Source organism: Haliotis rubra, unplaced genomic scaffold (genome assembly GCF_003918875.1).
Source record: "Haliotis rubra isolate DU_JTF1 unplaced genomic scaffold, ASM391887v1 Scf1182, whole genome shotgun sequence".
NCBI classification, from domain to species: Eukaryota; Metazoa; Mollusca; class Gastropoda; order Lepetellida; family Haliotidae; genus Haliotis; species Haliotis rubra.
The window spans coordinates 29,866-44,613 of record NW_025765095.1 but is presented as its reverse complement, the minus strand read 5'-3'; the positions used below and the strand labels follow the sequence as shown (position 1 = coordinate 44,613).

General features: G+C 44.7%; 1 protein-coding gene across 1 annotated transcript in view; it reads left to right on the top strand.

Moving 5' to 3' along the window:
- The window catches only part of LOC124259805 (fibrocystin-L-like), a 144,484-nt gene extending 129,795 nt beyond the window's left edge, over nucleotides 1-14,689 (top strand). The window contains 11 exon segments of the mRNA XM_046694010.1: nucleotides 551-715; nucleotides 2,430-2,606; nucleotides 4,193-4,423; nucleotides 5,510-6,226; nucleotides 6,656-6,789; nucleotides 6,791-6,822; nucleotides 7,286-7,518; nucleotides 9,073-9,318; nucleotides 10,371-11,191; nucleotides 11,377-11,748; nucleotides 14,647-14,689. Of these exon segments, the coding sequence (XP_046549966.1) occupies nucleotides 551-715; nucleotides 2,430-2,606; nucleotides 4,193-4,423; nucleotides 5,510-6,226; nucleotides 6,656-6,789; nucleotides 6,791-6,822; nucleotides 7,286-7,518; nucleotides 9,073-9,318; nucleotides 10,371-11,191; nucleotides 11,377-11,748; nucleotides 14,647-14,679 (3,161 nt within the window). The 3' untranslated portion in view covers nucleotides 14,680-14,689.
- Nucleotides 14,690-14,748: the final 59 nt, after the last annotated feature.

Genomic DNA, 14,748 nt, shown 5'->3' with positions numbered 1-14,748 from the left:
TCTGTATGTGTTGGTTGGTTGGTTGACGCTGAATACTACCTTGGTGTACACGCATGACGGTATGTATAGTCTGTATGTGTTGGTTGGTTGGTTGACGCTGAATACTACCTTGGTGTACACGCATGACGGTATGTATAGTCTGTATGTGTTGGTTGGTTGGTTGACGCTGAATACTACCTTGGTGTACACGCATGACGGTATGTATAGTCTGTATGTGTTGGTTGGTTGACGCTGAATACTACCTTGGTGTACACGCATGACGGTATGTATAGTCTGTATGTGTTGGTTGGTTGGTTGACGCTGAATACTACCTTGGTGTACACGCATGACGGTGTATAGTCTGTATGTGTTGAGTTGGTTGGTTGACGCTGAATACTACCTTGGTGTACACGCATGACGGTATGTATAGTCTGTATGTGTTGTTGGTTGGTTGACGCTGAAATACTACCTGAATACACGCATGACGGTATGTATAGTCTGTACACGGTTGATGAATGCCACCTTTGGTGTACACGTATAGTCTGTATGTGTTGGTTGGTTGGTTGACTGAATACTACCTTGGTGTACACGCATGACGGTATGTATAGTCTGTATGTGTTGGTTGGTTGGTTGACGCTGAATACTACCTTGGTGTACACGCATGACGGTATGTATAGTCTGTATGTGTTGGTTGGTTGGTTGACGCTGAATACTACCTTGGTGTACACGCATGACGGTATGTGTGGTCGGTATGTGTTGGTTGGTTGGTTGACGCTGAATACTACCTTGGTGTGCACGCATGACGGTATGTATAGTCTGCAGGTGTTGGTTGGTTGGTTTTGTTTAACGCCACACTCTGCAGTGTTACAGCTATATGGCTGCGGTCTGTAAATAATCGAGTCTAGACAAGACAATCCAGTGATCAACTTGATTGTTGTTTAACGCCGCACTCTGCAGTGTTACAGCTATATGGCTGCGGTCTGTAAATAATCGAGTCTAGACCAGACAATCCAGTGATCAACTTGATTGTTGTGTAACGCCGCCCTCAGCAATATTCCAGCTATATGGCAGCGGTCTGTTAATAATCGAGTCTGGACCAGACAATCCAGTGATCAACTTGATTGTTGTTTAACGCCACACTCAGCAATATTCCAGCTATATGGCAGCGGTCCGTAACTAATCGAGTCTGGACCAGACAATCCGTTGATCAGCATCATGAACATCGTTCTACGCTATTAGGATACGATGACATGTGTCAACCAAGTCAGCGAGCCTGACCACCCGATCCCGTTAGTCACCTCTTACGACAAGCATGAGTTACTGAAGATCAAGTCTAACCCGGATCTTCACGGTTGTATTTCTAGTACACTGTATATATCCATGGGAGTATGTATGATGTGAACACATGACACTATAACGGATAACTTCTTTCAGTGCCATTTAGTAGTTGTGGCCAACAATATTGAACAAACTTCATGGAAAACCACTTCTTTAATTACGTGCGTACGACGTGCTTAGCAACGGTACAAGAATCTGTATCGAAATGTCGGACTCACGCAATACAAGAACGTATCCATGAAGTTTGTTCAATTTACTATGTAGGATGTTTTGACTTAATAATATGTAGGAAGTATAATATGTAACGGTATGTACGTATTACACCAGTGACGTGGTGTTACGTATGCAGTAGATGTCTGGGTCACGTGCCGATTAGCATCCCAGATAGTTTGTGTCCTGATACTTATGAACATATTTTCATTCATTTTCAACCTCCAAATCATGGGGGGCGGTGGGGTAGCCTAGTGGTTACAGCGTTCGCTCGTCACGGCGAAGACACTTGTTTCGATTCCCCACAAGGGTACAATGTGCGAAGCCCATTTCTGGTGTTCCCCGCCGTGATATTGCTGGAATATTGCTAAAAGCGGCGCAAAACCAAACTCAGTCACTCACTCCAAAACATGGAAAAACATGTATTTTGAGCAAAAGTTAATATTCTCGCCCATTGGCCAAATGTTTTTCGCCCATGGGCGAGTTTTGTAAAATCGCTCTAAATTAGCCGAACCAAGTCAAAATTAATTCATTTACAACCTTTAAAACATGAATTCTGGGCGAAACTTAATATTCTCCCATGGGCGAGCAAGTTTAAATTTTGAGTTTTCGAAAAAAAATGTTTTCAGTTATTCACCCTTATCATATATTCATGACAGCTGCATGTTTACTTTTGTCAAATCCCTTGTCAGAAAGTGGCCACAGTGCAGAGAGTTTCTGGACTTTTTGGTGTCCAGAATTAAATTGTGACGTGTTCTAATACCAGTATTACTCCTATTAAAGTTTGACAGGGATAAAAGCTGTGTCTGTAACCTTGCGACTTTGAGCAATCTCTTTACTCATTACCTCAAAATGCACCAGAGCGTACCGCTTCGTATTCACTCACTCACTTCTCTCTCCAGTGGTGTCGGAGACCCTAGGGACGGGACACAACTACACCGCGTCCGCCAAGGTGGGACTTTTGACAAGGAACATCAAGATCATCGGAGAGACCTACTCGGGCCTGTACACGGAGAGTTTCGGCGCTCGGATCATGGTAGCGACAAGCACGAGGGCCAATGGGACCGAATCATACAGTGGTAAGTAAAGCACTAGATGGGTTCTGCAGTAGGCGTGGGTCATTATTGATAAAACTTAGACCCTTGGTGCGCAACTCTGATGTGAGTTCGAATCCCAGAATTGTTCTATCCCGAAATGAATCTAATAAGAAAGCGTAACATTTGTCACAAGAGCCCGCTTTGTGTGTCTGCTAACTAACGTTTACGCTGTTTTACTAGACAAAGTAAACGGCACGTCAATAACACGGTGGGTTGGTTCAAAACCTCAAAGAGGGCGATAAAATATAATGAGAGAGAGAGACAATTGTATATTAGCGTGTCAATAGTTATACACACATTCATAAAATCTAGACAGATAACCCACCCATAGTATAACATACGGCCAACGTTGACCTATGGGAAAATCATATCCTTGAACGGACCCTATCGTCCTTCGTGACATCTCTTTGAAATGGACAGGTGTTTCCTTACTGAAATCCTCTTAAAACCAAAATCTTTGAAATCGATGTATTATCTTTAGTGGAATTCCCTCAATGCGGATATTATTGTTAGTATTAACCGCTTGAAGCGTTAGATGTTCTCCCCATATGAAACCCTCTTAAAACACACGAAATTCTCATTATGAAATACCTTTAAAGCGGACGGGTGGTCCTCAGTTTAACCCTCTTAAACGGACGGATTTCTGCCTGCTAACTAACTTGTATGCTGTTATACGTAAACGGAACGTTAATAACACAGTGGGTTGGTTCAAATCTAATAATTGAACGGATCCTTTTTTACATCTCCTTCAAGATGGGTGGCGGTGGGGTAGCCTAGTGGTGACGCATAAGACCTGGGTTCGATTACCCACATGGGTACAATGTGTGAAGCCCATTTCTGGTGTCCCCCGTCGTGATGTTGCTGGAATATTGCTAAAAGCGGCGTAAAACCATACACACTCACTCACTCCTTAAAATGGTCAGTTATTTCCCTACTGAAATGCATCTCAACCCGAGTATGTTATCGTATGTTATGTTATGTATGTTATTCGGACAGTGTTATATTTAGTGGGATTCCATCAGAGCGGACGTTATTGTGCTAAGTGTTAACCCCTTAAAGCGATCGGTATTCTCCTCATATGAAACCATTTTGAAGCAGACGAAATTCTGATTATGAAACACCTTTAAAGCGGACGGTTGGTCGTCAGAAAAAACCCCTAAACGGACGATAGTTCTCATTGAAACCCCTTAAAGCGGACGGATGGTCCTCATTGAAACCCCTTAAACAGACGATGGTCTTCATTGAAACCCCTTAAACGGACGATGGTCTTCATTGAAACCCCTTAAACGGACGATGGACCTCATTAAAACCCCCTTAAAGTGGACGGTAACCTGGGTCGCAAGCGATAGATGCTGAATATTAGTACTGGTAAAAGTACCTGAGGTTTATTTGCTTATTGGCAGTGGTGGTAAAAGTAGAAAGTAGCAGTAATAATAGCAGCAGTAGCATCAATTATGGTAGTGGACGTTGTAGAAGGTGGATTGTAGAATGTGGATTGTAGGATAGTAGTAGAGTCTAACTAAACTTATAGCATTGCCAGACAAGCGACTAATATTTCCTGTTTCAAGGCGTTGCCAAGGTCAAGAATGTCGAGTTCTACCTCACGGGTCAGGAGGGATACACCAGCTCCTACGACCCTCGCTTCTCCCTCTCCTTCATCGGCATCCGCAACGACGACAAACGTGTTTCCTACGTATCCCACTGCTCCTTCCACCACGGCTTTTCCCCAGCCATCGGCGTCTTCGGCGTCAAGGACCTTCAGATCGACAACAACGTCATACACCATGTTGTCGGATCGGGTAGGTTTCTGGTGGGCGTAAGGAATGCGTTATTTAGTATAAAGTACCCGGGGCTGGGTAACCACCGATCATGCACACACGCACGCACAAGCACGCGAATACATACAGACACACGCACGCAGCCACAAACACATACATTCACACGCACGCACACACAAACACATACAGACACACACATGAACACATACAGGCACACGCACGCACACACGGACATATACAGACACACGCACGCACACACAAACACATACAGACACACACATGAACACATACAGGCACACGCACGCACACATACAGACACACGCACGCACACACAAACACATACAGACACACACATGAACACATACAGACACGCACGCACACACGGACACATACAGACACACGCACGCACACACAAACACATACAGACACACACATGAACACATACAGGCACACGCACGCAGCCACAAACACACGAACACATACGAACACACATAGACGCACGCACGACTGAATGAACACATGCAGACATACGCACACAGCCACAAACACACACAGACACACATACACTCTCACACGCACAAGACGCGCGCAATAAATATATATAGTCATTGAACAACACACACACACCAAGGCTTAGATAGAGAACCTATTATCATACAACCTCAAATCTCCTGTTATGGGTTCACGTTGCCAGTTTGAGAGAGAATTGAATTCAATTTGGCCCTGGTTGTGAACCTATGTGTATCAGAAACATAGGGGATTCTTGTTGAGTCTCAATCACTTCAGGACTCGTGTAGATCCGAGTTAGAATTGGCCTTCAGCACCATATGCTTGTCGAAAGAGACGACTAACGGGATCGGACGGTCAGGCTCACTGACATCGTATCCCAATTGCGTAGATCGATGCTCATGATGTTGATCACTGGATCGTTCTGGTCTAGACTCGATTATTGACAGACCGCCGCCATTTTGCTGTAATATTGCTGAATGCGGTGTTAAACAATCAATCAATCATTTTTTGGTCTCAGATTCAAGTACTTACAGACGGCCGCCATGTAGCTGGAATAGTGTAGTAGTGACCGTTAACCTTGACCCATTCTCATTTCAGGTATCATATCTGATTCAGTAAATACACAACTCTTAAGAAACCTTGTCGCCTTGACATTGTGGCCTGGATCGTATCAGGACAGAGCAGAGTCGGCCAATATCAGATTCGATGGAGGTATTGACGCCATGAAAGCATCCGGCCTCGTCCTCCAGAACAACGTCGTTGCTGGTTCGGAACGATCCGGAATCAGAGTCAGAGGCGAGGAGTGTTCGGGCGAAGCCACATGGATCGGAAACGAGGTTCATTCAGGCATGATCGGCATTACCATGTTTATAACCGACGAAGATGTCGTAAGCACAACGTGTATATACTTTGCAAACTTTCTGCTTTGGAGGAATTATGACTACGGGATATACTACAACCAGGTAGCCAGTCTGAAGGCAAGGTTCATCACGTCCATTGAGAACGGAATTGGTATATTCCCAATGGTGGTGGGACCAGGTGCCCTAAGTCACCAGACTTCAGACAAATTTGTTGAGGTGTCGGACTCCATGTTCGTTGGCCAGACCTCATCCTTCGACTGTAATGTACACAAGATCGATTCAAGCGACGAAAACTGGAGGTTCAGCTCCCAGGCACGAAGCTTTGCCCATGGTGTAATATCAATGGTCGGTCTTCTGTTCCCTCAGTTTACAGGCGGCGGTAATGCGGCCCCGGAGATGGGTTTACCTAATGTGATGTCATACAACTCCATCAGTGGTATCATGACTATAAAGGGTAGGTACATTTATAGCTGATATAGGAATTACATCGCAATGTATAGCCTTGCAAAGTAACGTCTATTGATAAGAAGTCATAACAAACTACCTAAGCCTAAAGGGGAGATGGGGTTGCCTTGTACTTAAAGCGTTCGCTCTTCATGCAAGTCCTCCCGTACTTATGGAATGAATACCTGTTGACTGACGATTTTAAACGTCTTCCTAATCGATGGGGAAGCCTAGTGGTTAAACCGTCACGCCAAAGACCGATTCCCTACATGGGTACAAGGTGTAAAGCCCATTTCTGGTGTCCCCCACCGTGATATTGTTGGAATATTGCTAAAAGCGGCGTAAAACCACACTCACTCACGGCGTCAAACTAAACTCACTCACCCACTTGCCGTCTCGTCATCATTTTCACACTGGTTATCTCGGTATATTCTTTCAGATATCGTGTTCGCCCGTTTTGGTCCGTCGTGTGAGACGAGTCAGAATTTCGCCATCACGACTAACAAGGCCAACGACGACCTCCAGCACCCCGTCAATCTGGAGAAGCTGTCATTCTATTCTACACCTAAAAAACAACCGGGTCTTCTATCATCATCCAAATGTTGGGTATGTTGGTTCATATAATTACCTATTCACCTCTTCTTGGTGGGGTAGCCTAGTGGTTAAAGCGTTGGCTCGGTGCCGCAGTACAGTTCGGGTTCGATTTTTCCACAAGGGTATAATGTGTGAAACCCTTTTCTGGTGTCCCCCACCGTGATATTGATGTAATGCTGCTGAAAATCCGTGTTAGAATTGATCTTCAGTAACCCATGCTTGTCGTAAGGGCCGACTAACGGGACAGGGTGGACAGGCTCGCTGACTTGGTTGACACATGTCATCGTATCCCGGTTGCGTAGATCGATGCTTATGCTGTTGATCACTGGATTGTCTGGTCCAGACTCGATTATTTACAGACTGCAGCAATATAGCTGGAATATTGCTGAGTGCGGGGTAATATTGCTCCCTCACTCACTCATTCACACAACCACTCACTCACACAAGCACTCACTCACTCAACCACCTTCTTCAGCAAGATCAACCCATCTGACTGTGTGGACATGGACTGTGATGCCATGAAGAAGCTGCTGATCAGAGACCTGGATGGCTCCCTGCTGGGTTCTCCGGGTTCCATCCTCTCCAGGTCGGAATGGGAGTGGGACGGGGACAGACGAAGAGGTCTGGGAGATTACAGGATTCCAAAACAGATGCTGACAGACCTGGCCGGCAACAGAATCGATGTGTCTACGATAGCTCCAAACAAAGGTAGGCAACACTGATTTGGACAGTCAGGTCTCAGATATAATAATAATTAATACCATTCTAAAATAACCTACTTGGTTATGAACCTCCGACCCGAGTAAAAGGCGTCTTACGGGATTGGGTGGTCAGGCTCGCTGATTTTGTTGACACGTCATCGTATCCCAATTGCGTAGATTGATGCTCATGATGTTGATCACTGGACTGTCTGGTCCAGACTCGATTATTTACAGACCGCCGCTATATAACTGAATATTGCTGAGTGCGGCGTAAAACCAAACTATCTCAAACACTCCAATCCGAAATACACAAAAGAATCAATATAATCAATTATACCATTTTTTAAGACAAACTTTATTGACAATATCACGCAGGGTTTTGTCCCTTGTGTAAATCAGAATCCTATCATGGTCGATTCAGACTTCAGTAACCCATGCTTGTCGTAAGAGGCGACTAAAGGGATCGGGTGGTCAGCCTCGCTGACTTGGTTGACACATGTCATCATATCATGATTGCATAAATCGATGCTCATGTTGTTGTTCACCAGATTGACTCGGTTATTTACAGTTGTCTGGTCCAAATTCGATTATTTACAGACCTCCGCCATTTTGGAATATTGCACATTCCAGCGTAAACCTCACTCACGGTTATTTACAGACCGTCACCATATAGCTGGAATATTGCTGAGTGCGGCGTAAACCCACAAACAAACCAGCCACACCCTCCCTACAATGGTTTAACCGCCTCCGTGGTGTAGTGGTTAGAGCGTCCGCCCGGAGAGCGGAAGGTCGCGGGTTCGATCCCCGACCGCGTCATACCAAAAGACGTTAAAATATGGTACTTGTTGGTCCCTGCCTGGCGCTCGGCATTAATAAGGTACAACAAGGACTGGTGGGCTCGGAGTCAGTATACTGTGTCTGAGTGGGGTATTCATGCTTCATTACGGCATGGTATCTCAGTGGGCTAGTGTAGCAGGGCGTGGAGTCATCCCACAGATGACATCCTTACCTTGTCAGCTTGTTGACCGGGTTAACCTCTTTGGTCATGTGGATAAAACGTCCGACTTTTGATCAGAAGGTCCGTCGTTCGAATCCCAGCACGGGACTAGGAAAGTTTACGGCCGCTACATTGGCGCCCAACGTGGGGCTGAGCAGGTTCATATGAAATTTGAGCAAAATAAGTCTCAGTTCCCAACTATGCGGCTCGGGACATGCCTTCTGCTGACGGGGGTGTATGTAGCAGGGCGTGGAGTCATCCCACAGATGACATCCTTACCTTGTCTGCTTGCTGACGGGGTTAACGTCTTTGGTCATGTGGACAAGGCGTCCGACTTCTGATCAGAAGGTCCTTCGTTCGAATCCCAGCACGGGACTTGGAAATTTTACGGCCGCTACACTAGCACTATAAAATCAGCTAGTACAAGCAGCCGCACATACACATACACACGCATGCACGTCGTCATATGAGCGAAATATTCTCGACATATTGGTTATTCTCAAGCACGCCGTTAAACCCAATTTCACCTCACCTCACCTCACTACAATGGTTTTGTGTTTGTAGGTATTGTGCGTAATGCACAGTGTGCCTTCAATGACAAATGGAATGCTTATGAATGTCACGACATCGAGCACTTGATGCTGGTCCTTGAGAACATGGATGAGGACACAGAGTTGAGACGGCTGTCACCTGTCGCCGTCCTCAGCAACCAATATGTCGACCTCATCAACGGCCCCCAGGACCACGGCTGGTGTGCAGGCTACACGTGTCAAAAGAGGATTTCAACCTTCCATGCCTTAGTACCGAAAGGTCAGTTGCCGATTAATTGATATCACACCCGTGTCCAGTTAGTGGACACGTGTCCCGTACCCGCGCACGTGCACATCAGAAGACGATCAGTGATCAAACTATGTTCGTTGTAAGGAAGATCAGCGTCCCGTCGCTATCCCTGTTAGAAGATCAGTCGTAAACCCCTGTCCGTTATATGGAATCGAAGGTCAGCATCCCGCCCCTATCCCTGTTAGAAGATCAGTGGTAAACCCCTGACCGTTAGAAGGAAGATCAGCGTCCCGCCCCTATCCCTGTTAGAAGATCAGTGGTAAACCCCTGACTGTCACTAGTTAGAAGAAGATCAGTGGTAAACCCTGACCGTTAGATCAGCGTCCGCCGCTATCCCTGTTAGAAGATCGGTGGTAAAAGATCTGACCGTAAGAAGGAAGATCAGCGTCCCGCCCCTATCCCTGTTAGAAGATCAGTGGTAAACCCCTGACCGTTAGAAGGAAGATCAGCGTCCCGCCCCTATCCCTGTTAGAAGATCAGTGGTAAACCCCTGACCGTTAGAAGGAAGATCCGCGTCCCGCCCCTATCTCTGTTAGAAGATCAGTGGTAAACCCCTGACCGTTAGAAGGAAGATCAGCGTCCCGCCCCTATCCCTGTTAGAAGATCAGTGGTAAAGCCTTGTCCGTTACTAGGAAGGTCAGCGTCCCGTTCCCATCCCTGTCAGAAGATCAGAGATAAACCCCTATCCAATATTAGGAAAATCAGTGTCCCATCCCTGTCAGAAGAAGCCTGAGATAAACCTCTATCCAATATTAGGAAAATCGGTGCCCTATCAAAAGAAATGAGTCATAACCCCTGTCCATTATTAGGAAAATCACTTTCCCATCCTTGTCAGATGTCTGCCGTAGAGGTGGAATATTTATACAGCGTTAAACAACAAGCAAACAGAAGATATATGATAAACCTCTGTCGGTGAACAAATTGGCGTGTGACTTTGACTCTATTTACTCCGTCAGCTGAAATACCATGATATTACTGTCATATCATTAAAGACTTATAACCAATCTCTCCCGCTGTTGCAGGTGACAACAGTGACATCTACTTCACCGGAACGTCCCCCCAGGTTCTGCGACTCCAACTGCTAAACGCGGACAACACCAAGTCCGCCAGGGTGGGGGTGTATTACGCCGAACGGCACAGGCTCGACGTCTACGTCGGCGACACGTACATCATTCCCAACAATGGCGAAATGAAGAACGGCAAGTTCGCCTACAAAAGCGACATCACCAACACCCAATGCCTCCCCGACCCGGCGACGGCTACACACGGGGAGAACTGCATGATCCAAGAAGAAGGGATGATGTTCGTCAATCTCCGTGGGTCGACACCCGTGGAGATCCGAACAACAAATCAGTTCGTTGTCGGGCTGACCTTCATGACCGAGGAGGAATTCTTCGGCGAAAACATTGTCCAGAATCTCGCCAAGTTCCTAAACGTTGACCCTAGCAAGGTCAGGATTGTGAAAATCGTTCGAGCGTCCGGATCTCGGCGACGACGTGCTGTCACGGAGACGAGGGTGGTGGTGGAGTACGGTGACCCCCCTGGTACCGCCGCGGGAAGCGCGACGTCGTATGAGGCTCTGGACAGTGCGACTGCAGCAGTAACTAATGCCGTTGCCCTTGGTAGCCTAAACATTGGTCCGGGTGGATCATACCCTACTAGCGTGACCGTGACCCCACCCCTCCCCCCTGTGGCCAGCGAGGCCTGGAAACACGTGGAGCCCGACACGAAGCCGGTCACGCTGTCAAAGGCTGGAAGGATGAGCTTCTTTGAACCAGCTGTTGAAGGACGTGAAGGACAACCCTTCCTCACTCCGATGAGGCTGAGGCTGTACGATGATTCCGTAAGTAAAATTGGGATGGTTGGGTTGCCGACGATCCCGGTTCGATTCCCCACATGGGTACAATGTGTGAAGCCCTGGTGTCCCCCGACCGTGATATTGCTGGAATATTGCCAAAAGCAGCGTAAAAGTAAACTCACTCACTCACTCACACCAACTTACTCACTCACTCGCCGTTTTAATTCCAGGGAGCTGCCCTTGAGAAACTGGGAACAGATCTTAACCCATGGCAGATTGAAGCCACGTTGAAAACAGGAGCCGGAAGTCACGCGTCCGCCATGTTGGGAGGAAACACAGTGGTGAACATGACGGATGGATGGGCCAACTTCACCGATCTTTACATTTCTCACCTAGGGTCAGATTACATGGTAGAATTCAACGTCATCTCGCCAGAGTCCAACTTCACAGAGGTCTCCCCTGCTCTAACCATCTTAAAGAGGGAACTAAGCGCCTACGTAGCCAATAGAACGGAAATACCGTTCGAAGACAGTCCAATGTCTCTCCAACTGAAGCTGAAGGATAAGGGAACGAACATGCCCCTGTCGGATATAGCGTGGAGGGTAAGATTTCCATGTCGTAGTTGTCAACGTCCATGTCGTAGATGTCAACACCAGAAAATTAATCAGATATCTCCTTTTCCTAAGGGACATGATTTTCCCTGTCGTCGAAGGCCACCCGTATGCAGAGTTTCGTCCCTTTGGCACAACAGTGGTCTCGGATTCGAATCATCGTTTCCCAAATGCTGTTCCTAGGTTACAACCCGTGAAGATCGGGTTAGAATCTTCAGTAATCCATGCTTGTCGTAAGAGGCGATTAAAGGGATAGGGTGGTCAGGTTCGCTAACTTGGTTGACACTTGTCATCTTATCCCATTGCGTAGATCGATGCTCATGCTATTTATCACTGGATTGTCTGATTCAGACTCGATTATTTATCGACCGCCGCCATATAGCTGGAATATTGCTGAGTGCTGCGTTAAACAAAAAACCAACACACAAACCAATCCTAGGTTACATGTGGATTTCAATATTCAATTATTTATTGTATGAAAGGCCATAGGCCCATATACAAAAGAGATACATCTTGACAATGGCATATATAATCAATTTTCTAACTAATCAATTCTTTTCTTAACAAAAAAGCATTGTAGATAAATAGAGCAACTTTGTGTTGTTTTGGAGGTTCTTTGCAGGAAAGTAAGAAAGACAATAGATTAACGTTGATTTGAGATAAAGACAGTTGCGGTAGATACTTATTTCTTAGATTTTCATATACAGGACAAATAAACATAAAATGGAATTCATCTTCAATAATGAAACAGAATGGACATAATCTTTGGTTTTTTTCCATAGAAACATATCTCCCACGGTTAATTAATAAATCATTAAGGCCTAATCTAAACCGTATAAAAGCATTGCGAATATTTCTGTATTGAAGGTGAGCAAGATAACACTCTGGCTCAAGCAACGACTTAAATTGACGATATGAATCATATCTAGAACTTTCATTAATAGTTGAATGCCATTCCAGCTTAAACATATCAATAGCCCGCATACGAAACTGTTTAATAAACATATTTGCATTGCCAACTGTCTGTGATAACCAAATACAACCAAAACCATATCTAAATAGTAAGGTGCGAATATGGGATGTCTAGTTATTCTTTCCAAGATAATCAAGATGTAAAAGCATATTGAAAGCTTTTTTAGGTAAACGATGTTCAGACATATTAATTATTTTACACCAATATTTTAAACAACGACAATAAGATGATATGTACAATGGGAACCTCCCACATTCACCATAAACCATAACATTTGGTGTTGACAAACCAACATTTAGAAACTTTTTACAGGCAAGCAAATGATATAATTCTCTATGGTATAATACTCGTTAACACCCCATATTTCAGATCCATACAGTAAAATCGGTTGTATCTGAGAGTCAAATAATTTGAAGTAAATAGTCGGTGGAACAAGACCGAGCATAGGAACAACAGAGTGAAGTTGTAAAAGAGCTTTCTTTGCTCTCCTCGCCAGGTTAAGTACGGACTTATTCAGATTCAGCGTATGGGTAAACAATATGCCAAGGTATTTATAATCATTCACAACATTCATACGTTTATCTTTAAAAAAACATTTCTCTCTAGCCGACAAAGGACCACCTCTACGGAATATAACGATGTTTGTTTTATCTAGATTCACACTCAACTGCCATTTATCTGTATACGCTGAGAGTATATCTATTTGGTTTTGAAGACCAATTACAGAGCTGGACATAAGAATGACATCATCAGCAAATAATAACATAAAAAGTTCGATTACATCGGGAGAAAGTTGGATGCCATGTTTACCAGACTTCATGATATCTAAATATAATTCGTTAATGAAAAAGGAGAAAAGTAAAGGACTTAAAATACATCCTTGACGCAGACCGACAGGACAATCGAAAAAGTCACTTACACCATAGCCACAGCGGACACATGACTTTACATTGGAATACATCGATCTTATGATACCATACATTTTACCTCTCAAACCTATATTTCTTAAGCATTTCCACATTCTACCTCTATCTACAGAATCAAACGCCTTTTTGAAATCTACAAAAGCTACATACAACTTTCGCTTGCTAAAGGATAAATATCTCTCAATAATAGCATACAAGGTAAATATATGATCAAATGTTGAGTAGTCCTTTCTAAATCCAGCTTGAGGTTCCGGTATTAAATCTCTCATATTCGACCATTGTGTTAACCTACTGTTGATAATAGATGTAAAAGTTTTACCTAGAATACTAGTCAGAGAAATACCCCTATAATTGTCAGGATTTTGTGCATTTCCGTTTTTATATAACGGGATAATAATAGATTGCGCCCATACTGAAGGAAAACGACCTGTATCAAATACTCGATTGAACATTTTAACCAGGAAGGGCATAATGTCAGGAAATGAGTATTTCAGCATTTCTGAAATAACACCATCAACTTGTAAACAGTTAGCTAACAGGCTGTGATCTATCGGAATTCAACCGAAATCACTCACTCTCAGCTTTTGTTGTTGAACGCACACTCCGCCATGATTGTAACTTTGGTTCGTCCAAATCGCGTTTCACGTTGAACCCAGTGTAGTGACATTATAATTGTGTATTAAACATAATGAATGCATGATTGTAGCACCAAATATTAACCAGTATCGATTTTCCGCCGAGACCGATTACATTGTGGGTTAAAGTAGTCAAAATGGCTGTGGGTTACAGAAAATCAGTGTGAGTGAGTGAGTGAGTTTAGTTTTATGAAACGAGGAATAGGAATTTAGTGTAACCATAGTTGTTTGTAGTGTCTCTTTTCACTTTCACACGAGAAAATTCGCATCGGCTGAAAAGTAGGTCATTGTCGGAATAGGTTAAAGAGACTCATGTTTCGGTTTGTTCAGTCACTCATGCACTTCTCTAATCCAGGGTCACACGTGGTCGGTGACAGCACTTCGATGACGGAGGGCAACTATGACCTCTAATCCAGGACGAAGACGGTCAGCTTCGACGCTTCCACCGGCTTGGCCA